We start from the raw sequence: 26221 nt of genomic DNA, 5'->3' as shown, positions 1-26221 counted from the left end.
TGTGCTGTGCATATTTTCTCACATCTTACAAATTTGGGAATGGGCGCTTAGTGTGGAATGGGTGGACGGGCGGTATTCTACGGTATACGGACTGCAGGGGGACACAGTGTAGAGGGCTAATTGTCACAGTAGGTAAGGTAATTAACTGAGACTTGGTAATTAACTTTTTAATTTGTGAAAATAAACATAATTTAAATTAGAAACTTGTTAAGTGCCATTTAAAACCACCAAATGAGTCAATTTTAGAAGGATTCGAAGCACACGGTACGCGCGTGGGCAAGCAAAAGCTTTTAGTTGCGTAACAGGCGCAACGCAGACTGTCCGAAAATACGAACGAAAAGATCATCTTTGTTTGCAGACCGCCAGCATTGCGCCTGTTGCACAAGTGGAGACTTTCATGCTCCTCTGTGCTTCTAGTACTTTTAGAATTGACTGATTTGGTGGTTCTACTGGGTGACCCAAAAAGCGGCCAGGCTCTTTAAATCGATTGCAAAATTCGGTTTCTTAACTTATCGTGCTACGATTTTGTGCAGCATTGCCCACACGGGGTGCATTTTTTCTATAAAATTTACAAAATACAATCTTATTTGAGGAAAAAGTAAAAAAAGAAAAAGGCGTAACTCTTATGGAAATGCAGCGAAGCCACCGGTCTTCAAACAATACTTTTCTGCTGCGCACGGGAGACAAGAGATGGCGCAAGCGGTCGCAACGCTAACTGCCGCCAACGAACAAGCGTATGGCGCCGAAAGCTGTCGTCTTTAGCAGACAATCGTTTAGACTCAAAAGCAACGCGCGTTCTGCAGGCAGCGACAGTTGCAAAAAGGAACTGCAAACCAGACGGCACCAGTACCCCCAAAAAAACAAAAAAACAGTGAAAATATCCTGACAAATCATTTATATAATCGATTATCAGTCCATTCAATATGTTTTGGTAGTAAGGATGATAAAATGATGAATGCATTGGCAACTGATATCAGAAAAGCTGGTGCCGCTTTTGAGTCGAAAATATCATCTGCTAAAGACGCCGGCTCTTGGCACCGTAGGCTCGTTCGTTGGCTGCAGTTGGCATCGCGACCGCTTGTGCCATCTCTTGTCTCCTGTGCAAAGCAGCACCGTATTGTTTGAAGACCGGTAGCTTCGCTGCGTTTCCACAGGAGCTAAGCCTTTTCTTTCTTTACTTTTTCCTCAGGTAAGTTTGCTCTTTGCAAATTTTACAAAAAAATGCACCATCTGTGGGCAATGCAACGCTGCTCAAAATCGTAGCGCAATAGGTTAAGAAACCGAATTTCGCGGTCGCTTTAAAGAGCCTGGCCGCACCTTGGGTTACCCAGTAAATGACGCTCAGCAAGCTTCTAACTTGAGTTATGTTTATTTCGTATAATTAAAACATTAAGTGACAAATTTAGTTAATTATTCAACATATTTTGACAATTAGCCCCCCTGGTTGTGTAACACGCTCGCAGAGACCGCATTAGCGTATGTCTCGCAACTTTTTTAAAATAAATTTGTTGGAATTAAAATTCAACACCTTGTATACATATGTGGTGCGCCAACGCAGGAGGGCAGTGCACTATGGCGCCCCACCCGACTCTGGTGTCACCTTGTTGCAGGGGCGTGCCGGCGGTGGTGGACTTTGCGGCCATGCGGGAGGCCGTTCACCGGCTGGGGGGGGACCCCCGCAAGATCAACCCGCTCTGCCCCTCGGACCTGGTGGTGGACCATTCCGTCCAGGTGGACTTCTCACGGACGTGCGTCCCTTTCCTTTCCGCCTCTGGATTTTTATTTACATAGAATCCCACATCGCTGTGAGGCTTCTTAGCGGGGAGGTATACAAGCATAAAACAAAAAATCACTGATATTTATATATTCAAATTCATCAAACAAATGTACAAAAGTATTATTAAGACATCGTTGGATTAATATATATATATATAATATATATATAGACGTTTTCTATTTCCTCTCGTTCTCAGTCATGTGGGTTCCGTATCTAATATGCAGGACGAAAATATAGTAAAACATTGGAGTATGCGAGAAAATATAGGCGAGACAAAACAAGAATATGTGACAGTGGTGCTCTTTTCGTAAACACCTTCCAGTGGCGTGGAGGGATCAAAACAACGTTTTACCACATACCAGAAGTGACGACATTCAAGATGGCTGCACCCTTGTGGAAAAGGTGTGTAGGCAAAAGTCAGGTGCGCAGACACAGCAGCCGTAGGATGATAAAAATAAAAAATCTAATTCAATAGGAAAAAAGTCACACGCACAAAAAAGTAAAGTGCCGGGAAAAAAAGTTTTATTTGTTTACAAGAGTAATTAAGGCTAGACACAAGAATGCTAGATACGTGGAGAATATGCTTAAAAAATGACAGAATGAAAGTCAAAGTTAAATGCAAGAATTTATAAAAATAAGTTGTTAAATAAAAAATAAGAAATAAGAAAGGGGCCTGACGTCTCTCGACGTTTCGGCAGTGGCACTGTCTTCTTCAGGATGTAAGCCCACATGGTGAAGTTGGTTGGTTTTATAGATTGACACGCTGTTTACAAACAAGCCCGCGTTTGCCCACACCAGGTGTGGGCACTGCGCATGCACAGAAACCGAATTCGAGTGAACTGAAGCGTCTGCGCATGCGCAGTGCCGTCGACAGCGCCACCGCTGCTGCGTGACGTCAGGGACGCGTGTTGGTCTATACAAAATCTAGGGGGAGGGTGTTGTTGATGCGAAAGTTCGAAGGTGTTCCTTGGGAAAGAGAAGCGCGGGGGATTCCAGGGGCGAGTCTACTTTAGTCGCAATGAGGGATGACGGTTGTAAGTTCTGTTCAGAGGTGCATTCAGATTGGGTGGAAACCTCCAAACAGAACTATATGGTTTTTGGAAGAAATTAAAGAAGAGACACATCAGCGTGACAGGAGTACAATAGGATTTTGTTCGGGTGGTCCGCTTTTTCTGATATTTAAAACGGTTCATATAAAAACATATCCCTATTTATTGCTAGTTTGTTGCTGTAAATATCATCAAAGAACTTTTATGTAAAAGATTTTTTTGTTTGCTGAGCAACTCCCAGTGCAGGGTCTCTTTCATGGTGGTGACGCTTGCCCCAAATTCATATTTATTTAATGCAAATCTAGCATATTAATTTTGAATTTTGTGAATCTTCAGAAGTCTGGGGGTCCCCCAGACTTCTGAAGAATATACTGGATGCATGGACGAATAAATGTAAAATACAAAGAATTTGACTTGAAGCTTGTCAAAAGTTTTGCCGAATAAAAATTAAGCTTGCGTATTGTCTTTAGGGCTGTCATTTTAACTTTTCCACCTAAACTCTCTAGCTTGTGTAATACCCAAGCACGGTACTTTACATTTGAGTGAACTTTAATTATTTCATCATTAAGGATGTTTGCAGAAGTAACAGGACTCTTTCTTTGTAAATCTTGCATGAATGCACCTTTGAACGTTTAAAACCATTCTTTATTTGTCACACCAATCAGAAATTTTGGCAATATCACTCTGTATAATATTAATATCTCTAGAACCATTAATTAGTTTATAAATAATTATTTCGTCTGTGAACAGTCTAATGTTTGATTTTATGCCATTAATTATATCATTTATATGGACCAGGAAGAGCAGAGGTTGAGAACAGTACCCTCGGGAACACCAAAAGTGACATTTACATAATCAGATTTTACCCCATTAAAGGGGTACGGAAACAAAAATTGAAATATTCAAATTTCGTTCGGAAATGAGTCAAGCATGACGGATAATAACCGTAAATGATAATCATACATTTGTATTTTGAACGACTGGCTCTATTTTGCGTTCCAAACGGTGCACTTGAGCAAGCGCTCGAAGAGAAGCGAGCGGAGAGCGCGATGCGTCATGGGATATCCGGTGCAAACAAAAACAGAAAGAAAAAATTTCCCGCGTTCGTGGAGTAGCAAGGCAGGGTGGTTATGAGCTTTGCCCTTGGTGGCGTTGTCAGCGTTGTGGTGGTGTCAATAGCGTCAGCGCGTTACAACCGAGCCGTTCGTAGTATCCGTGGCGTGACGAGCGTGTGGCTGGCCCACGTGGGCTGGCCCAAGGAGCACGTAGCTTCCACAACACTGTCAGCTTAGGGCTGAACGGGATGGGGAAAGCAACTTTTGTTCGAGTTTTGAGGGACGGGCTAATCTTCTAGGGGGAGAATGGCTGTATCCGGTTGCACGAATGAGGGTCCGAAAAAGAGGGGAGTCCTTCGTCTTCTTGGACCGTTTGGTACAATGCGCGATTTGTGAGTTGAGGAGGAAAGCTAAAAAGGAAAATGTTGAAATTCCAAAAGGCGGCGCTGCTCCGAAGGAATCTGCTACGTCACGACTACGTAGCAGATTCCACAACGCCAAATAGGCTCCACATGCATCCACCAGGTGCACATTGAGAGATTGTTTATTTAGCTTTAAAATTAGTTTTCTTGTGCTTTTCAACGGAAGACTGGTGTTTTTGAGGTTAGGGTGCAACATGCAACACATTAAAGCTAAAAAATGAGCGCTGAAAATTTTTTTCCCTACCCCTTAAGAACAACTCCTTGCTTTTGTCTGCTTAGACACTTCCTCAACCGAGCCAATACAGTAATCCCTCGTTATAACGATATCACTTTTTTCGAATTACCGCTTTTATCGAAGTTCAACGTGGTCCCGACCGAAATGCACATTATTTTTAACTGGAATATTCTAAGTATATCTGCGGCCGACCATGCTTATTACGAAGGCCACGGTGCCAAAAGCACGTAAGCTTACATGGAGGCGCACGGAGACCCTTGCATTTCTTCCCCCTTCTCCACCAAAGCAATGGTGGATTGGGAAAACAAAGTAAACGGTGACAGAGGGCAGAGCGCGTAGAGCTGGCAGAGTGCTGCTTCTGGTGCTGATGTGCCGACGTGGGCAGGGAGCAGTAGGGGCAGCGTCAATGTTCTGACGCTACTCACGGCAGCGGTAGCGCGGCCTGGGGCCGACGCTTCCCAACTTCTGTCGGGATCGGGTCAAGGGAGCAATGGAGCATGGAGGAAATAGTCCTTTCGGGAGCCCCCGACGCGCGTGCCTGTGCGAGCGCTCTTGTGGCATGTTACACACACACAAGTGTCGTATGAGAGATTGTGAGTGTTTACTGAAAGTCGCTTAGATCTGCGAGGTAGAGAAAAGTGGCTGGTCCAAGTCCGAAGTCGCCAAAGAATTCAACGTTTCGGCATTGGCTGTTCGACACTGTCCACCATTTTGCAGAGCAAGCAAAGCATATCGGATGGTTTCGCGAAGTTTCTCAAGCTGGAGAAAGCGCACCCGCGAACCAAAAACGATAGATAGCCAACTGCTTCGCGCACTTCGGATTTTCTCTCGTGAGCATGCTTGCCGAGCCGGCGCACGATTTCCATAGCTGCAATGATCTCCACAGGAGCGTGTGAAAACATATTGGCAAAGACACCGAGGATGACTTATTCGTTCATACTTGTCGATGCGGACGTTCTCGTTGTTGCTTTTGCCACAAATGCTGCGATCGTAGATCTTGCGTGCGGCCAGGGTAAACACGAATCGACGCCAAAGAGGCACCTTGGGAAACGCCGACAAATGCAAAGACGCGAAATACCCTACGGCTGCTTCAAAACAAAGTGAAGTGCAGCAACGGTGACATTGTTCTTGCGATGCCTGGAGCAGTTTCAGGAGTACTGATGCCTGGATGAAATTATCGGCAAACTCCACTTAATTATGCAGTACTTAGACAGGGCACGCAGTGACATGGCAGAGTCTTCTATAGACTCAACTTCTTGTTGGATTTGGGTGTTGAACCGGGCTTGCTCAAAAATGATGTTACTCACAACAATGTTGAAGGTCTGGCCGCCACTTCGGTGAGTTGGAATGTGCTGAAGATGTCCTCGACTTAATCGCTCATGATGTAGAGAAGGGCGTCAATTTGCTATTCGGGTTTTGGGCTGAGTCCCGAAGCAGTCTGGATATGTTGAAAACATGTTTTCTATTTTGGCCATTCGTTTGGAGACGAGAACGAGAAAGGCTTTGGTGGTTGTATCACGAAGGATGTGCTCGCTGTGTTGGTTGCTATTTTTTTTGGATCAGACTGATTTCTCGAGGTGCCTCAGAGACCTTCAGTTCAGGCAGCTGTCCTTGATTTCCAACATCGATCCCACTTCTGGCACCACCTTCTGGTCCGCGCATAGTGAACACACTTTTTTCTCAAAAAATTGACACATATTACACGGGGTAAAATTTTTGCATTTACGCACTTCATGCAAGTGTCATATTAGGTTCCAATGTGACACGGAAAGTTACTGTGGCAAGTCTCCACTGATGGAGGTGCACTCACGTCTGGTCGGGGGCGCGCCGCAGTAACCATGCTTTATAAATTGCAAACCTTTTTAGGGCGCTTTCGGCATGCCCTTTGCCGAAGGAAAAGTGCCTTACGGAGCTCACTTAGCACCGAAAGCAATGCAACCGTTCTTAGACGATATATATTGCTAGTATCCGGCGGTGCGCTCGGATATATACCGCAACTATGCATATAAGAACTCGTACGAAGTCAGAGCGCCAACCGCCGAAGCCCGTTTGCACGGATCAAGTTTCTTTCATGGAGACGGCTGTTACCAGGGGCTACCAGACACTCTCAACCTATGACGCAGTGTGCGTCTCGCTGCACCATTCCATTATGGATTAAATAAATGCATTTACCCGCAGTATGTGAAATTAGGCCTAACCACTGTCACGATTTCACTGTCCAAAAGCAGACCGTAAACGACGGCGCGTTTGTTGACATCAATGCATCCGATAGGCAAAGAATGTCCGGGTCTGGGCAGTTCTTCGACCCAAGCTTCGTCAAGTGTGCATGCTGCTGAGTTTCACAATTAATCACTACCTAGGCACTTGCAGCCATTATGAGAGAAGGTTCGCTTGGCTTGACTTGGCGTGACCACTTGGTGGCAAAAGAAAATTGACTTGGTGGCTAGCTAAATTGGACACAACTCGAGACTTGCGGAGCCAAAAACTGAAGGTGCGTTCATAATGCGAGGGGGAAAAAAAAAGTCCAAATATTGGTAACCGTTGGGGGGGGGGGGGGTGCGTTCATTATGCGAGTAAATACGGTACTACAGTAGGCATGAGCTGCATGTAGAACATGTTCCTTTATTTGCCTCTTTTATTACCAGCTGATGGCTTTCCCAGCCAAGAGGTGGCATGAGGTTTCACACCACAGTAAAAAGGGGCTGGGGGTGACAGAGCCGGGAGTGATAATGCCAGTGGGTTATGGGGCCGAGGAGTGACGGTGCTGGGCAGTGATAGGGTTGAGTAGTAACGGGGCTGGGAAAATGATGCGGCGGGGGGTGATGTCCTGAGGAGGATGAGGTTAGGTGGTGAAAGGGCTAGTGGGTGACAGGTTAGGACGTTAGGGGGTGATGCAGTCTAGGCCGGTTATTATCACACTCGGGTGTATTTAGAATTATTGTTTATATCAAACAGTCCAAACACCCGCGTGAAAGTGACATGTAATACTATAGGAGCGTTGTCTTTTTGTATCCAACTCCCATGGTGGGGACACTCGATGGGGACATTCGATATAGTGAACGAAGCCCGGCTGCCCGATGGTTTCCACGCAATCTGATTGCGCTGGTGGTGAGCACATCGCTTGTGTTGCAGGGATGGCAGACCGCCAAGCCAACATACACGCGGTAAGATACGCAGCAAAAGAGAAGTTGTAAAAAAGAAAAAAAAAACCTTAAGAAAAAAAATGGAGGATGGCAAAATTAAGACAAAGGGCACTCGTGCACCTATAGGTGTAGCAGGGAGTGCTTGCTGTCGGAACGGTAGCCTGCACCCTTTTCCAGAACACTGCTGATGCTGCGCGACTCCCTAGCCCCAAAATAAAATGAGCAAAAGAAAAAAAAAAAAGTCTTCGGCAAGTCAAGTGTATTGACAACAACGGTTGTGCAATCACACTTCAAAAGCCTTATCTTTGCTTAGCTTTTTCTTTTGTCATTATTGCTTTGCCCATTGTTTTTTTTTGCTGCCTCAATTTAAAGAGCTTTCTTTTTTGTTGCTTGCTTAACCTTTTTTTTATAATATTTTTTATGCGTCTCACTTTTCCATTTTGTTTTCTTCGTTTTTTTAAATTATATTTTGTGTTTTGTCGCTTATGCTGTGTGGAGGTCCCGGCCAGGTGCGCGTGGAAGTGCGACAGTGTTTGCGATCTCCGCCAACTACCGTATTTACTCGCATATTGGTCGATACGTCGTATAGGTCGACCCCCTAACTTCGGGACCCCCGAAAAAAAAAAAAAGTTGAAAAATATAATATTGGGATTTGCGTATTGGTCGACTCCCCAGTTTTGATGAGGCGATTTTTGAAAAACAGGTCGACCTATACGCGAGTAAATACGGTACGTTCTACTGTACTTAGCAACTCTTGGATGGTTTATTTGGTAAGCTCCCGTATGTTGCAACCTTCAGGATTAGCAGAGACAGCAGGAAATTTCAACTCAAACTCAATTTAACATATTTTTGTATATCAAATTATTGATATCTCAAACTATTTTAAGATCCCCTTTGAATTCAATACATAAGGAGATGACAGTAATGGATCTAGGAAAATGACGGGAGCTGGGGGTCGCATGGTAGAGGGAAATGGTAAAGGGGCTATGGGGTTACAAGGCCAGGGGTGAGGGGGCTGGGTACCCGGAGCCTCTGGGCCCCCCGTGCAGCGCGGGGCAGTGGCAGGCAGGGCTTTCCAGCGGAGACCTCTGTTTGCAGTGTGTTGCGCAACTCCCCGAACCCGGGGGGAGGTGCGGGTAGGGAGGCGGCGAAGCTGCAGGCAGGACCCCCCGGCCAGCCCCCGAGCAGGACCCTGTGTCCTTTCCATGGCCTCAGGCCCCAAGGGTGCGTAGGCCTCTCTCTCCCGGGGTCGGCCACGGCGGCTGGGCGGGGCGCTCTGCATGGGGCGCCGTGGGCCCCCCCCACTCCTCGAGGTCGTCTCTCGCGGTTCATTGCTCGCGTTTGCACGGCATGGGATGAAATAGAGGGGTGGAAGTGCCCGTCTTAGGTCCAGCAGTCGACAAACTTTTCGCCAGCTAATGGGGCCGCACTTGGCATGCAAGTTTTAGCTGCACTTGATCCTAGCCTGCAGGGGAAAAGTTGCCTCGTGATTTGCATGCAGTTTGAAAGTGCTTGTCCTGGTCTTCCTAGTGTCCTCGGTGCCCGTACTAATTGGGCTTGGAAACATGCATCCGGCGCAGTACAAGTTGGTAGCAAGTGGTGGCAGATAGTTTCGTAGATTGCGAGGGCACCTGACAAAGAATCTACCAAACTGCAGTCTGCTTTGGTAGTTGAGCATAGCTCTCATAGCTGTCAGAACTTCTTATTTTTAAATGCTAGATGCAGCGCGGCATTGAGCTGTGAAGAATAAAAACGTTGCTCCTTAATTGCACCTTTTCAGAATCTGGTCTCTCTATAGGCTACTGCTTCTAGCTGACAACGGCCATTGTGTGAGTTTAGGTAATAGGTGTGAATGCCTTTTCTGATTTCGAATTCACAATTTAGTATCCAGTGCTTGGAGTCTGAAATACGTAGCACGACTGCCGTTGCCTAACAGAGGGGAAGAGCCAGAGCTGTTGTCATTCTATGAGATGCAAAATAGTGGGAATGATCACAGAATCAAGACGGTTCAGGGTCACTTCCTCATAATTCTATTTGGCAGATTCAACCTCTAACCTAGGCGCCTGGAACCTGATGAACAATTACCGCTTCTGTGCGGACGTAGTGAAGATCCCAATTTCATGTTTGAGATGCAAATCTTGAGACCATTTTCGAGCGCCGTGTGCAGGGGGCTCCCATGACCAGCCTCTGTCAGTGGAACAACTGGTGCTGAGGTCGGCTCCCTTGCAGGGCGGATGCCCTGGAGAGGAACCAGGACCTGGAGTTTGAGAGGAACCGGGAGCGCTTCCAGTTCCTCAAGGTGGGCGTCGTCCCCGCGTGGGAGAGGGGCATTGCCCGACCGGCTCGTTTGTTGCACAGTGGGGCTCCCAGGCGCTGCACAACATGCGCATCGTGCCCCCCGGCTCGGGTATCGTGCACCAGGTGAACCTGGAGTTCCTGGGTCAGGTGGTCTTCTGCAGGGACGGCCTGCTGTACCCGGACAGCCTGGTCGGGGCGGACTCGCACACCACCATGATCAATGGCCTCGGGGTGCTCGGCTGGGGTGAGTGCCCTTTCCTTCCACCGAGCTCCGGCTGGAGTGCGGGCTGGATTCAAACCGTCACCTGGCAAGTGCTCGGCTGCATCCTGGCCCACACCCAAACAGAGTCTGGCCAACACCCGTCCGGAGCTTGGCTACTTTACACTTGGGCAGACTCTGACCAACACCTGGCTGGGTCTTGGTCAAGATGGGGGCACATGGGGCACGGGCACTAATGTCTGTGGCAAGCTGCCCATACAGCAAGTGTAGTCATATACTGCCAGAAGCAAAATGACTACCCTCTCTAAGCCCCAGCATTGCTTTTTACGTGCAATCTAATGTATCTGCATTGTAGCCACGTTGGGACCTTTGTGTTGTGGGCAATAAGGGCCTTGCAGTATGCCCGCAACAGTAGCACTACTTTGGTAAAGGTAACCGTGCATCTTGAAGTAATTGTAGCGCAGAAAAGGGCGTAGGTTATGTTTAGTGTTGTGAAAATACAGCGGACGTCTTTTAATTCAGTCACTTCATTTGAACTTTTGTTTAATCTGAAGTATGCACATGGTCTTGGCAATGCTACAGAAAATATTATGTGTTAATTTGGATCAGCCATTCCATGCCCCAGAGGCCCTGAAGCTTTGTGAGTGTGAAAGCCCTGCAGCCAATGTTCTCCCCACAGTGGGTGGCAGTGGTTTTGTTGCCCACCACTCTGACTGACTGTCTCACCTCTACTCTCTCCAACCCACCTCTATATTTTACCCCTGCTAGACAAAATGATGCTGATTTTAAAAGTGCATGATGCCCCGAATTCAGTATGGCAGAATTGTGTGTTGCTATTCAACTGAACTAGCTGTTCAGTTGAATAAATTAAATAAAAAAATAAAATAGAAAAAAAATAAATAAACAAAATTATTGCTGTGTGGCACTGGCAGAGGAAGCGCCAAAAGCACCAAAGGCTGCAGCAGCTACCCCCTTCTCCTCCTTCAACACCCGGGAAATTGTCAGATGTCCAGATCTTAAGAATTTCTGGGGAGACCCCCGCTGCAGTGAAAGTTGTTCTATCCGCATCTTGGAGCAAGGGTTATATCGACAACACTTTTGTTGTCGATGCAACTAGTTACGCTTTGAATTATTTTTTTCTATGCAGTGTGGCGAGTGTTACTGCACATTCCTCAAGTGCTCATGTAGTAGTTTGAGATTTGAGTAACCGCAACTTAATGGTAGCATCATTCATTGTGTGCCATTGCTGCTGCATCCGTTAGGCAGCACACTTGGCACAACTTGAGTTGTTCCTCCTTGTCAGCTGTGCAAACACTACTATTCCGTTAGTACCTTGAGCCACCTCGGAAGCTAAAACGTCTCAACATTTTGAGACATTTTACATCAGCCAGCGTGCTGGCACAGCTTGAGTTGTGCCTGCATGTCAGCTGTGCAAACACCACTATTCAGTTAGTACCTTGAGCCACCTCGGAAGCTGCCTAAAATGTCTTAACATTTTGAGCACCCGGGACTTGACAACAAAAAAAAATAGACAGTGCACATACAGGTTGAGAGCTGTGTGTGTTGCCCACTTTTGTGTTCCTAAGTCTCTGGTGTTCAAAATGTTGGAAGTTCACCGGCTTGCCTGCATGTTCTTTGTTATTTCTAAAGTGTCTCATAGGATATACACAAAGCAAGTGGAAAAATCTTGTGACCCTCCCCATTTCTTTTTCTTTGTTCTTTTTTGGCAAGAGTATGCTTACATGCAGAGCATGCTTACAGTGGCACATCTGAAACATTGAAGACATGCAACAACCCGACTTTTCTAGTAGGCAGATATTAATACTAAAAAAAAAAGTGGTCTCAGTATTCTGAAATTTTGATGTTCTTTTAAATTCAAAGCGCTTCACTGGAGTTGCCAGTTTCCAACTATAGAGAGTCAACCATATTTTGGTTTTAGGTTTAGTAGGTGCAACCAATTCAGAGTGGGTTTCAGATTCCGGGACCCTAATGGCAATATCTCTGACAGCTGAAGCTAAACATAAGGAAATGATGCCGAAATTGCTGCTGTCGCCACGCTGATTCGGGACGAAATGCGTTAGCATTTATTGCAAGCGTCAGTTGTCTTCGGACAGCCAGTCTTTTCTCCCTGGCGTCGCCGATTTCAGATGCAGCCGCCACAGCTTCCCTCCATCGCCGCCTACGGCCTGCATACTGTTTTCTTCAAAGAGCCAATGTTTTCTCCCATATATCGGCGGTTTTGAGCAAACGGCGCCATCCTCAGTTTTACGTTGTCGCATACGCTGTGCATACTGGGGAAACGAAACCATATACCTACGTTGTGGTGCCATCGTAAGAGGAGTGCGCTCCAACTGCCCCGCGTCATTGGAGGCGTGCAAGAAGACTCTTTCTTTCCTACGTAAGGGTGAAAGAGGACGTGACGAGCATACGAACGGTACAAAAGAGCACGGCGGGAACTGCGCTGCAACCTCACGATTCCTGTACAGTTCACCGCAGTTCAAATCAAAAGTGGCCACAGGCTCCAGGGCAATAGATGCTAACGCACATAAAAGATTGTCGGCAAAGAGGAAAGGCGTGCAATACACTCGTGTCTCACAGGGGCAAATCCAAGGGGGGGTGACGGGGGCGGCCGCCCCCCCCCCCCCCCCCCCCCCCTCCCCCCCCCCCAAACGATGTCGACCCTCGTCCCCTTCCCTCTTCTCGGAGGGCAATTTGACATGGGTGGACCCCCCAGTGCACAAGAAAGAATGGAGAATAGTAACCTTACAAATTTTGCCACCCCTCCCCAAAACGGAGTTCTGGATCCACCCCTGGTGTCTCGTTAATATGAATCTCGTTAATATGCCTGCCTCGCAATATAGACACAATTTCCAGGGGACGAACTGGGTAAATGCATGCATTTTTGCCTCGTTATTATGGACAGCTCACATTATGGACGCTTTTGTGGAGGAAGGGAGGTGGCCACATTAATGATCATCACTGTACTCTGGAAACCTACCTAGTGCCGACGCTGGGCTACCCTAGTTATGATTAATGATGTTTTGCCGTTCTAGTCTCGATGTTAAGCCACTTTTGCGTTGATGTCTGGTTGCCCTAACGCCGATGTTGGGCTGCGCTATGCCAATGTTGGGCCATTCTAGTGCCACAGTAGAGCCTTCCTAGTGCTAATGTTGGGCATGACCGGGTACGACGGGGTGCCGCCGCAGGCGTTGGCGGCATTGAGGCGGAGGCCGTGATGCTGGGCCAGGCCACGAGCATGCTGCTACCAGAGGTGGTGGGCTACCGGCTGAGTGGCACCCTCCCGCCCATGGCCACCTCCACCGACTTGGTGCTCACCATCACCAAGCATCTGCGCCAGGTCGGCGTGGTGGGAAAGTTTGTCGAGTTCCTGGGTCCCGGGGTGGCCCAGCTGTCCATTGCCGACCGGGCCACGGTGTCCAACATGTGCCCCGAGTACGGCGCCACAGTGGGCTTCTTCCCTGTGGACGCCAAGACCCTCGAGTACATGCGTCAGACCGGTGGGTGGTCTTGCCCCTTAGACTGGTGTAACACAGGCTTACATAGGCACCTACTGCAGTGAATGGCAAATCTTTCCATTCTCTGCAGTAGATGCCCGTGTGAGCCTGCGTCACATGACATTAAGATTCTAGCGAGGTACAGAAACAAAACAAGCAGAGATGTTCATGAGGTGTATGAAATTCGAGACAAAGGAGTAGATTGCAAAAGTGAGGCATCAATTGGATTATCAATGAATGAGTTTGATTATATCAAACCAAACAATAGGAGGTAAAAGCGCTAAAAAACGACGGACAAGTTGAAGAATGACGAACACCACAGAGCGCTATGCGCTCTGTGGTGTTCGTCATTCTTCAACTTGTCCGTCGTTTTTTAGCGCTTTTACCTCCTATTCATGAATAACCAACTAGCCCAAGTACACACCCTTCTACAAACCAAACAACCTTTCTGCCAACATGCTGATGACTAGACAAGCTGATAGGGCCTATGTAATACATATTCTTTCCGAATAAACAACGGTTGCAAGTGCGCCTTGTGTTGTCTTACATCTTCTTAACCCTCGTTGTTTTCGGCACCTTTATATTTTTTAAGCAAAGTTCGGTTGAAAAAAAATTTTTCCTTTGATAGTCTGCACCTGGTGTATAGTCTGCACATTCTGTTGAGACCGGTTATAATGAAGTTGGTTATAACGAAATAGTGGATATAGCGAAGTGAGTTCCAATTCCTGATGACATAGTTATAACCGGTCTCGACAGTAAAATATTGTCATACACAGCACACCTTGACAAGTGTTTGTTTCATTAACTCGCAAAGAAGCTCATAGTATTTATTGTACATGAATCATTATTAACATAGTCATAATTTAAAATTTACATTCATTAACGATTGAGACAATGAATCCTCATATAATCTGCACCTGTAGATAGCATTCACGGCATTAAATTTAAGCTTTTAATTATATGTATAGGACTATAACCTAGAAAACGCTGCACACCGTAAACAGTGTAAAGGTTGTCTCCAAACCTCTGTTGTTTCGAACGACGAGAAACAAACTTTCGAGGTAGACGAGGCATGATGTGCGTTGAAGCAGCGTCTGTGGGCAGTTCCACAACTGGCTTGATCTAGTAACGTCGAGAGGTGCCTTTCTTTTCTCTACGGGACCGTGCCACGGCAGTTGGGAGCCTACCTTACTTTGCTCGTGCAGGGCGGGAGGAGCGCACCCTGCGGCGAGCAGAGGCCTACCTGCGAGCCCAGCAGATGCTGCGAGACTACGGGGACTCCGGCCAGGATCCCGTGTACTCGCAGCTGGTGGAGTTGGACCTGGGCAGCGTCGTGCCCTCGCTGAGCGGCCCCAAGCGCCCACAAGACAGGGTCTCCGTGGACGACATGCACAAGGACTTCAGGGATTGCCTCTCCGCCAAGGTGGGACGCCGCTCCTTTTAAGTGCACAGCATTTATGGGGCCAGCCTTAGCACTTTCGTATTCGCAGATGTGGCCTCACTTGAGTGTGGAGTGGTGAGCATGCAGTCTACCCTTAGAGCAGGAAGTTTCCACAGTGTGGGCCGGTCAACATTAAATCGGACTATGCTTACCTTATTTATTTGAATCTAACGCACGGCTTTTTTCCGGGGAAATTGGCCCAAAAATTGTACGTACACTTGAGTCAAGCGCGGCCCAAAACTGCGCTACCATATTGCCATCGACATTTCAAAATGGACGCTCCATTACACGCCGAGAAGCTAAGAAGCAGCGCTTAGCATAGTCTTGTGTTTCTTGCGTTCGTATCAGCATGGAAGTTTCCACTGCAAAGACACGCCGCATTCAACATGATGCTGGATTCGAAAGAAAAGTGATGCAGTGCAAACCGCATATAAAGTATGTTGCGGGAGTCGCGAACATCCGCACTATAAGCGGTACCGCGCTATAACCAAAACATAATTTTTCAGGCCAAAATACATGCCATGAGACAACTTATCTTTGTAGAACAATTTATTTTATATTCAATGAAAAGTGAAGCTTAGTTTGAGGAAAGTCTTTATTTCACCAGACTAGTACACTTCTCTCTCGAGTGTGTCACACATTTTGAAAGAAATGAGTGACTTTTGCCTGGCGCAGCCTTTTAACGGCGTTGTGGGTTGCGGACGGACGTTGCGAGCGTTCAGGATTGCTAACCTTAATCACTTTTCTCCGGTGATGAAAATGCGTGAAAATTCGCATCCTTTATACGGTACGCGCCAGTAATACCTTCAACTTGAGCACACGCATGAAATGCTCCAAATAAGAAATCCGGGCGATGTTCGAAAACACAAATGCTTAGAAAGCACCACTGTAGTCGAAGTAAACAAACACAACGACATGGGCGTTTCTGCTGTCTTGAGAGTGCTGCCATGACATCGCCGCATGAGTAGGTGGATCTTCCCTTCTAGTACATGCTGGGTTATCATAGCGCGCACACAACGAAAATTCACAGTCAAGGATAGCGCTTTTACGCGGAACGATGAGCTTCTACCACGCCGTCTACGTCGACGATCACCACCGACGCCTTGTTTGCGGATAGAAGAAGCCGGCCCGCGACCGGCATACAACGCGCGCAAACAGTTCTCCTCGACCTGCGATTGGTCTGTCGTTGCGGTTGTTTCCAATGCAGCGGGGGAAAGTTGGGCTGGTTGGGCTCGCTCCAACGCCTTGCGCTGTGAACGACACGTGCGTGCATCCCTCCGTCGCTATGGCAACTGAAGCCTCTCCGCTTCTCCCCTCTTCTTCGAGCAGCCTCCTTGCCCCACGAGTGCCGCTTGCGGCTCGCGCCGTTATCTAGTGTCGCATAGGGAAGCATGCTCGCTGCTCCGGTCAGTCGGCGCACTGTTCCAAAAACCACACTATAACCGGTTTTTTTTCTTTGCGCGCCTGCATTTTAAGTGGTATGTAAATACATGGACTTCTATGGGAAGCGAACCGGTGGTTTAAAAAAGCCGCGTTATACCCAGTCCTGCACTATAAGCGGTTACGTTGTAAGTGGTCTATACTGTATTGTGTGCGGAAAGCGATGGAAATCGGGTCGGGCATCATGTGCGTTTAGTGTTCCAGAAGCTTGCGTCGCTGCAGGACTTCGCCGGATGGGCGAAAGATGCGTGGTGCACAATCCTGTGTGCCATGGTTATCAATGCCTTCAAGAAGTGCCTAAAACTATGGACGGCACCTAAGATGAAATGCTTTGGGCCGGTAAGAGCGATAAGGAGTCGTCTGACAACGATGACAAGTGATGCATACCGCCCCAAGGACGCTGCCCCGGACTGGCGTCGTGATGACGACCTTGCCGGCGAGAGACAGCGCCAATAATTTCGTCGCAAGATTGAAGCATTTAAAATAAACCTTCGTTTTTCCAAGTGAGAAAAAGCTTAATTTTTCGGGCCTCAAAAATGGGTGAGCATTACAAGCGGGGCGCATTAGATTCGAGTAAATACGGTACTATAGAGGCTCTTGCTTGTTGGCTTTGTGCACCGCCAAAGTGGCGCAGGAGTGACAACACTGAGCACAGCGCGTTGATGAGAGAGGATTGAGAGAGGCACACATAAAATAAGAGTGCTGGGCCGAGCAGTCACACAGCGGCTGACTGACAGTTTAATCGCCAGTTTGCAGACACTCCGTTATACGCGGTGTTTAATGCACCGTGAGAGATTGTGGTCTCGGGCGGACGTCGGCAAGGGCTTTCTAAATGCTGTGAATTTAGAATGCCTTTCTGAATGCCAGAGCAACAGCGTTGCACTAGTTTGCGGCGGTGTTCAGCTGAAAGTCATGCCCTCACTGATTGAATACGAGCCTCGTCTGAAGGCTGACGCAGCAGTTTTGTCCAATCCTTTCCCCATGCTGGCCTCCAGTAGGTGTCGTTAAAAATTCAGCACCTAGGCCTTATTATTAAAGTGGTAGGTAGCCTTATAGGGCCAACCAACCTCAGGAGCCACATAGGCACCAAATATGTAAGTCGGTCAGACCGTAACTGCTAAATGATCTTGAAAAAAAAAAAAAGAGCTCGAGGTACACCTAAGCGTTTCTAATGAGTTTTGAATGCGAAAGCATGCAAGCCGCTTGTCCGCTCCCTTTATTGGGCGCGTTAAGTCCGTTCTCCGGAGCGCGAGAGTTTGGCGCTCCTTTCACTAGACGGACAGGAGTGCCACCAAAGACTGACACTCGAGCGCGCTCTTCGTGCACCGAAAATTTCTCGGAGCGCGAGTGACCTCTTTGCGCTCTGTGACATCACGTAAACAAACAAGATGGCTGCGTTGCTGTTGAGACCGTCGAGACGAGAGGCGTAGCCGGTCCGCTGCCCCTTTTCAGTTGATTAGTGCTTAATTCAGTCGGTAAAAACAATTTGATTTGAAAGCCAAGACAACAATTAGCGCTCCGAAAAAGGTTTGTTGGTGCATCTCGCCTGAAAAAGAAATTCATCTCTCAAACGGTAGCGTGCCGATCGCACAGCGACAGAAAAGTTGTCGAGATGAGGAGATGAGGACCGCTCTCTCGCTTTTATAATGCTTAGCACAGCAAATAAAGATACTTCGATATGAAGCCGAAGCATCAGTAAGCGTTGCGGGAAAGGTTTTTTCATGCATACCACCTAAAAACGAATTGACATGCGGTGTCGGCGTGTCTTCCGTCTCGCTGCGAGACGGAACCGCCGGACCCAGGGAATTTCTGACAAATTTGGGGGTTTCCTGCGTCGACGAGCGGGTTCGAAATGTTGTCTTTAATTTAAATCGGAACAGCATGCATGGTCAATAAATAGATCGGCCAAGGTAACCTTCCAGCTTCCACATATGTGCACGAAACGAGTCTTCAAACTTTTCAGGAGTATTAAAACGTTTGTAGAAACTTAATAACGTTGCCGTCTCTTTTGCCTTAGACTGCCGCTCCATACGGGCCTAATTATATACAGTATAGACCACTTACAATGTAACCGCTTATAGTGCAGGACCGGGTATAACCATGGGCATCGGCAGGGGGCTGCAAAAGGGGCAGTTGCCCCCCCAAGCCAGAAAGCCTAACCCCCTTCCCCCCACCACTTCCCCAGCTCTCTCGGGTATGGGGGATCGGACGACGTAGAGCCATAACTTTCCTAGCAAGCGGAGAAACCGAAAGCAATCCTAAAAATAAAATCCAGGCACTTTCGTTTCCTTGCATCCATCAGCAATAAATACAAAAAAGAACAAGTTCTCCCCTCAATTCATTGCCTGGCTTGCAACCAGCCGCGCCCAGCTGAAAAAAAAAAGCATAGGGAGGGGCATCCGCGGACCACTTCCGAGAACATCGCAGTCCTGAGTTGTCAAGAATCACAGACATTCGGGTGAAAGTCGGTAATAGGCCCCCAAAACAGAGCGTCTTTGACACAGAGCGGGATTCTTCCAAAAAGCCCAACAGAACAAATCGGCTAGCTATGAGCTGGAGATAGTCCACGCTCCCCCTTCGCTTCGTGCCCCTCGTAAAACCGTGAGCAGTGGAGCGAGCCGTGGGGGGGGGGGTTCGGCCCCTTAAAGGGGCCCTGCAATCATATTTAAGCGTCTACCTTTTTTGCGGTTTCCACGTCCCTTGGGGTTCGGGCAAACCAGCGGGCACGGAGGGAGTAATTAAATAGCAGTGCATCATATTTTAACCGGACGACGCGGAAACCTCCTCCACCGACGAGGGCGACCCGCGGTACCGAAAACGCGCAAAATGTGACGTCTTTGGTCCTGGGCTTACTACTGGTCAAACCCGCTAAAAGCTTTTTTTTAGTCGAGATACAAAATATAAGTGTCGCGAACCGTTTCAATTATGTATTAAAGTAGTTTTTGTTCGGTAATTTAGATCAGAAAAGAAACAAATGCAGTTCGTAAAGTACGGAAACAAGAAAAGACCCGTCGACAAACCCGCCACTAAGCGGCAGAAAAAACGGCGCATACTAGAAAGGGCTAGTGAGATGAGGCTCCGACGAACGGCCAGCGTAGAAAGGTCCCGGATGTACGCAGCGGCGCTGCAGTCGTATACCGGCTCAAGGATCCGACCGGTTCCGAGCGTTCCAAAGGCTTTCGGCGCGGGCTTGGCTGGCGATTTGGCCATTTGGCGGTATGGCAGCGCGAAGTGGCTCCCGTTCTGAACTGATCCTTACTCCGTGTTTGCTGTCGTTTGTGGCCAATGAAGTGTTATGCCGAATTAGTCTTTAATCGCGCAGCAAATGCAATGCGAGCCGCCCCGGCCGCCCACTTCATACAGCCTATCCAACACCCGCTTTAGTGGCGCCCTCTCGAGCCGTCGACACGGAGTGCGGCAGCCGTGAGCGCTCGATGAGCTCACTACTCCTCTAGTTCACGGCCAATCAAGCCAGGACCTACGACGTCATGAGGGAGGTTATTTTTTGCTTGTTTTTGTAATTCTAATTTGCCTAGAACTTTTAAAATAAAGCGAAATTTGAAAAAAGAAAAGTTTCTTTAATTTACCAGGTTCAGTGCGCTCAGGTTCGGTGCAAATTAAAAACCAGTCAAAAAGTCCTTGCAGGGCCCCTTATAAACGGAGCACTGTTCACGCCAGTGCTCTGTTTTGTATATGTGCCTTTGGGTTTTTCTCCTTTTTCCTTAGTATGTTGTGGTCATGGGAAAGGAGAAGAGGGGGGTCAAAATTGGGGCCAGGCATTCTCTTTCGGACAATGCAGTTCTGCGAAGCTCTGTCCGCACCATGTCAACAACGATGCTCCCCAGGGCCGTAACTCACGCGGGAGAGGCGTGTCGGACCATCCTCGTTGACACCATCGTGCTCACTCACGTGACACTGTCCAATATCTGTGATAGAGTGACACACTTTTCTTTTGCTGGCTCTCTTCCTGGCCCAGTTGCTAGAAAGAGCCACAATCCGCACCCAATCCCACTTTTTTTATATAACCGCGTTCGGATATGGGGGGGTCAGAAGTGAAAATGGACATCGGAAGCTTTTTTAGAAAGCTGACAGTGTTGATGACAATCCATCTTGTGCAACGAAGAAGCACGTGACCTCAGAGCCGTGTCATGACCCGGAATCTATCGATGCACCTGCTGTTTCCGTCACTCGTGATCATGCTCCGGCTTTAAAGAACCAGCTGGACATTGGCTTTGCCCTCAACTCGACTCTCACAGGTATGTCAAACTCGCTTTAACTGAGTATTCATGCAAAGCTGAGCTTGATCAGATATATAAAAAACCAAGGTAAAGATAAAAAGCAGTGGGCTCAAATTTTACTCCACTTCTGAAATGAGACAGAGCGAGCATGGAAAGTCTATAGCGAGCCCAATCAATGGCCAAATTAGGGGATGGGGGGGGGGGGGGGGGTGTCCTCATTAAATGCCTGGTACATACAAGGTGTACTCTCAAATGCGGGCCAACTCGCGTCTGCGAAAACTATGCATCGCAAAGAAAAAAAGTTGATGCCGTATTAGGAATTACCTTTGTATTAGGAACTAGTTCAGACGCCCGTCTCATTCTCGCCTTCCTCCCCCTAGGAAAGAGGTGGGAGGCAGGCGAGAGAAAGAGGCTAGGAGGAAGGGAAGCGTAGCCCGTGCGGCACCCAGAAGTCAAAGCTCAACCTTGTATTGACGTGTTCATTCGCATAGCGAGGCGTTTCTTCTCGCCGGGGCACGCGCGCGCCCGACTTTTCCCATTTTTTTATGAGAGGGGAGGCAGCTGAGGGCTAAACGGGCGAAACGTCTGTACCGTGGTCTCACGGCCTCCAGGTTCGGCTTGCGTTACAAGTAGACTACTATGAGCACGCCGATCTCGGAGGCCGCGGTGGCCTGTACCTAGTTCCGCGTTTCGCCCGTGGGAGGGCAGAACGGCTGCCGCCAAAATAAATAAAACACACACACACACAAAAAAAAAAAAAACAGGATTAGAGAGTGCGTTTAAAATTGAAGGGTTCTTTAAAACGTGGTAAAATGCTGGGAGTGCTTTAAAAAGGGTATTGTTCATTGCTGCAACAATTTATTATGTGTGCACGTGACTTAGATACACCGTCTTGCTATTTTATTGTGTACAGTACATATGATGCCAATACTTGCATATAAAATCTTCATACTTTTTTATCTCTGAGGTAATTATAAACTAAGTGGACGGCTTTGCTGTTTTGCCGCGTCATGGACTATATTCCTTACTTTTTTTTCACTCTGTGTTCATATCTATAGGAGTGTTTTTTTCTTACGTTGAAATTACCAATGCATTGTACTTTTTAAAGTAATTGTTTAATAAAAAAAATATTATGTGCATCTTGCAAGCTGTATTTGGCTTTTTCGTATTTTACTGTTAAGCGACCCACCCCGCCCCCCCTTGGGCGCACATGCCGAAGGGCCGTCAGTTTGCTCCCCCCAATACAAAATCCTGCCGACGCCCATGGGTATAACGCGGCTTTTTTAAACCACCGGTTTGCCTCCCATAGAACTCCATGTAATTACATACCACTTAAAATGCAGGCGCGCAAAGGGGAATACCGGTTATAGTGCGGTTTTCGGAACAGCCCGGCGACCTTGCCGACTGACCGACGCAGGGAGCACGCTTCCCTGTGCGACACTACATAACGGCGCGAGCCGCAAGCGGCACTTGCGGGGCAAGGAGGTTGCTCGAAGAAGCGGGGAGAAGTGAAGAGAGAGGCTTCAGTTGCCATAGCGACGGAGGGACGCAAGCACGTGTCGTTCACGTGCGTGCGTCCCTCCGCCACGACCAAGTTGGTCGTGCCCTCCGCTGTGTTGGAAACAACCGCAACGACAGACCAATCGCAGGTCGAGGAGAAGTGTTCGCGCGCGTTGCATGCCGGTCGCGGGCCGGTCGGCCGGCTGCTTCTATCCGCAAACATGGCGTCGGTTTTGATCGTCAACGTAGACGGCGTGGTAGAAGCTCATCGTTCCGCGTAAAAGCGCTATCCTCGACTGTGAATTTTCGTTGTGTGTCGCAATGATAACCCAGCACGTGCTAGAAGGGAAGATCTACCTACTCGTGCGGTGATGTCGTGGCGGCTCTCTCAAAACGGCAGAAACGCCTGTGTCGTCGTGTTTGTTTACTTCGACTACAGTGGTGCTTTCTAAGCATTTCTGTTTTCGAACATCGCCCGGATTTCTTATTTGGAGTATTTCATGCGTATGCTCAAGTTGAAGGTATCACTGGTGCATACCGTATAAAGGATGCGAATTTTCACGCGTTTTCATTGCTGGAGAAAAGTGATTAGGGTTAGCAATCCTGAACGCTCGCAACGTCCGTCCGCAACCCGCGACGCCATTAAAAGGCTGCGCCAGGCAAAAGTCACTCATTTCTTTCAAAATGTGTGACACACTCGAGACAGAACTGTACTAGTCTGGTGAAATAAAGACTTTCCTCAAACTAAGCTTTATTTTTCATCGAATATAAAATAAATTGTTCTACAAAGGTAAGTGGTCTCATGGCATGTATTTTGGCCTGAAAAATTTATGTTTTGGTTATAGCGCGCCTGCGACATACGTTATATGCGGTCTACACTGTATAAAGGTACCGCATTTAAATGTGTTTGGCAGAATGATTAAACCTGCAACAAATTCTTTCATTTATTTTTTTTTATTTTTAACAATATTGCCAGCCGCCTGATCGGAGGCCAAGGCAAGGGTGAACACTGCTTTACAGACTGCACAACTAAACAAGACAAAAATTCCCTGAAATCGTACTGAGCTAGAAAATGGTGCCTATTGATAGTGAATCTACTGAATAGACCAGGGGTGGCCAGGTTGGCCTGGCCTAAGAGCCGCAAACAAAACCACGAAACTTCTAAGAGCCGCGGGGGGGGGGGGGGGGGGGTGCAAACTTAACTTTTGTTCAGAGCCCGACTGTACGTATGGGGGCACAAGGCTGTGCGACTATGTATGGGAGTACAAGGCTGCCAAATTGCAAGCTGCAGTGTGCTTTATTCTGAAATCCTTTCTTTTGTTTTTTCCTGGGGAAACGTGGAAAGAAGCGAATGGGGGGGGGGTCACCTTACGAGGGATCCGCGAGCCGCACTTGGACCAACAAAGAGCCGCATGCGGCTCGCGAGCAGCGGTTTGGACACCCCTGGAATAGACCTATTGCTAAATTACCCAAGCATCAAGGAGAAGGCAGGGAATGGGGTTTCACACATCGCACGTGCCGGCATCTGCAGCAGTAACTGTTCTAAAACCAAAGCCTAAACCAAAGCCTAAAACAAATGGCATCTTGCATGCGCGTTCATCAATGCTTTATTTTGGTTATTTACTTCGAATCTTTTATACGGGGAAGGCGTGTGCACGCAGCGGTGCAGCGCTGAGTTTTTGGTCACGCACACGAGAAATCCACGGAACCCTAGCCGTAAACAGCTTCGCCGTAAAAGTTTATCAACAACGTACGACGGCATCGGCATTAAATGATGTCTGATCATATGAATGATTTGGTGTAAAATAGTGCAACAGACAGTGAACAGCATGAATATATGATCGGTATCAACAAATATCAAAGCAGAAACTAACTTTTTTGTATGGTACTAAGGGGAATGACAAAGGCAAGGATTAGTCGGTTGATTGACGATGCTTACTGGCAAAATATTCCACTCATCCATGGTATAAAGAATAAAAGAATATTTGAGAAATTACAGGAGGACGCTTAAGCTTCGCCTTTAAGAGTAAAATGCGATAGCTGAGCATAGTATAAACCCCCGCTCGTTCCTAAGCTGTGCAAGCATGTCTGCATGGCCTAGTCGGTAGCGTGTCTGGCTCGCAACCGAAGGGTCGGAGGTTTGAATCCTGCCTGTGCCTTAAATTCTTCAAATTTGTTCTTTAAGGTAAATGAAATAATTTAAAAAGGGAAATCATTTGAGACATGCGGCAACCTTTATTTTGCATTAGTGTCACGTTTTAATCACTTCCATTCCACGCGTGACGTCACGTTTCACGTGAGCGTTGTGGACTGTTTGAAATCCTGCTCAAGGTCATGTGCCTATGATGTAGTGACCCTATCAACCAATCAGGATTTTCCCGTCAGAGCGCCACCGACATCGGCTTTTCAGCGACACGAGCTCCTAAATGCTATCGCGTTAAAAATATTTCCTGGTTTTTGGCTCTACTATTTTGGTTCATGTTTGTTGCATGTATGGCTATTGGTATCGCATTGCATGTCACTTTCATATTGAAAGTGAGTGTTGCCACTGAAGAGATTTCAAGGGGGGACACTACTCAATAGGGTTAACTTTTTAACCTATGGCTTAATATGGATGAAATTTAGAGTATATACTAGAAGTTGCAAGGCAGAATGCACTGCAAAGTTTCATCAGTGTACATGAGTTGTAAAATAACTTGTAGTCATTTTTATCAGGAACACACCGACTTCGTTTAGGAAAACTACCGTTAGGAAACTAATGTAATACCGAACAAATTTCTACTCTAGATCTGCAGCAGAATGCCTAGAGAGTGCAGCTGTGAAAAGAAAATTTCCAAAAAGGAATTCACTTCATGCTAACATCGCAGTGAAAAATCAAATACCGGTACATTTTTTTGCTTTTTATGTCAAGCACAAAATATTAACATCTTTTATAAATGACATTCACAAAGTCAAAAACAATTTCCTAGTTTCACTGCCCATAAAATTTCACTTAGGAAAAGCAATAAGCGAGTCTTTTTTCTTGTCCCATTAACAAACGATAGTTTTCCTAAAATTAAATTTATGCCAAAATGTGGAACGAAGAAAAATGTGTTCAAAGTGTTCCAACCTCTACCTTTTCTTTAGCTTAAATGGACCGAAAATAATTTATAAAAAATTGACTATCCGATGTAAACTAATGAAACTTTCTGGAAATACTCTCCAGGTGCTAATGGATGTAAATATGACATTTTTCAAACAACTTTTTTGCAGAAATATTTTTCTGGGTAGTGTCTCCCCTTAAGCAAGTGTGCCTGCATGCATGGCAGAAGAGTGCAGGGCTGAGGGGGAAGAGAGCAGGCGCACTCTAGGAAAGAGAGAGACACGCAATAACACGGTCAAAAGTGGGGTGCGCGGCCGCAGGATGCTTGAATGTTGTGCTTTCTCTCCCGCTGTAAGTAAGTGTATAAGGTACGGAAAGTCGTCTCGAGCCACCTAAGTTTACGAAAACTGCCGATAAAACTACAGATTTTTCTTCGTATAGGTCCTTTGTACAGTATTATGGAATAATCGGTCATGCGAGTGTAGATGGTGTTTTTCAGTAGAGTTATAACTTCCTTCTCTGCAATGGTGTGGGAAAGGAGTGAATTGTTGTCATTTTGTTTTGCGATTCCTTGTACCTGTTTGTGCGAGCACGGGACGCACTGGTGACCAGTTGCATTCCCCTGTGCCCAGGTGGGCTTCAAGGGCTACGGGCTCAAGCCTGAGGCCCTGGACGCGAGTGCGGCCTTCCTGCACGAGGGGCGGGAGCAGGTGCTGCGCCACGGGTCGGTTGTGATCGCCGCCATCACCAGCTGCACCAACACCAGCAACCCCTCAGTCATGCTGGGCGCAGGTGGGTCCTCCCCA

The 26221-nt window shown here is 47.4% G+C and overlaps 1 protein-coding gene across 2 annotated transcripts in view; it reads left to right on the top strand.

Moving 5' to 3' along the window:
* Window positions 1-26221, top strand: part of LOC8039093 (cytoplasmic aconitate hydratase) — a 63777-nt gene that overhangs the window by 7342 nt on the left and 30214 nt on the right. The window contains exons 4-10 of one of the 2 annotated variants that reach the window (XM_029972699.4): window positions 1611-1748; window positions 8780-8905; window positions 9911-9980; window positions 10040-10223; window positions 13406-13717; window positions 14920-15137; window positions 26048-26207. In XM_029972699.4, coding sequence (XP_029828559.2) covers window positions 1611-1748; window positions 8780-8905; window positions 9911-9980; window positions 10040-10223; window positions 13406-13717; window positions 14920-15137; window positions 26048-26207 — 1208 coding nt within the window. The remainder of the gene's footprint in view (window positions 1-1610; window positions 1749-8779; window positions 8906-9910; window positions 9981-10039; window positions 10224-13405; window positions 13718-14919; window positions 15138-26047; window positions 26208-26221) is intronic. The other variant, XM_029972700.4, reaches the window with a different exon arrangement.

This window comes from Ixodes scapularis, unplaced genomic scaffold (genome assembly GCF_016920785.2).
Source record: "Ixodes scapularis isolate PalLabHiFi unplaced genomic scaffold, ASM1692078v2 PGA_scaffold0__279_contigs__length_252992795, whole genome shotgun sequence".
In the NCBI taxonomy this organism is placed as follows: domain Eukaryota; kingdom Metazoa; phylum Arthropoda; class Arachnida; order Ixodida; family Ixodidae; genus Ixodes; species Ixodes scapularis.
The sequence above is the reverse complement of the archived record's forward strand: the minus strand, read 5'-3'. Positions and strand labels throughout refer to the sequence as shown.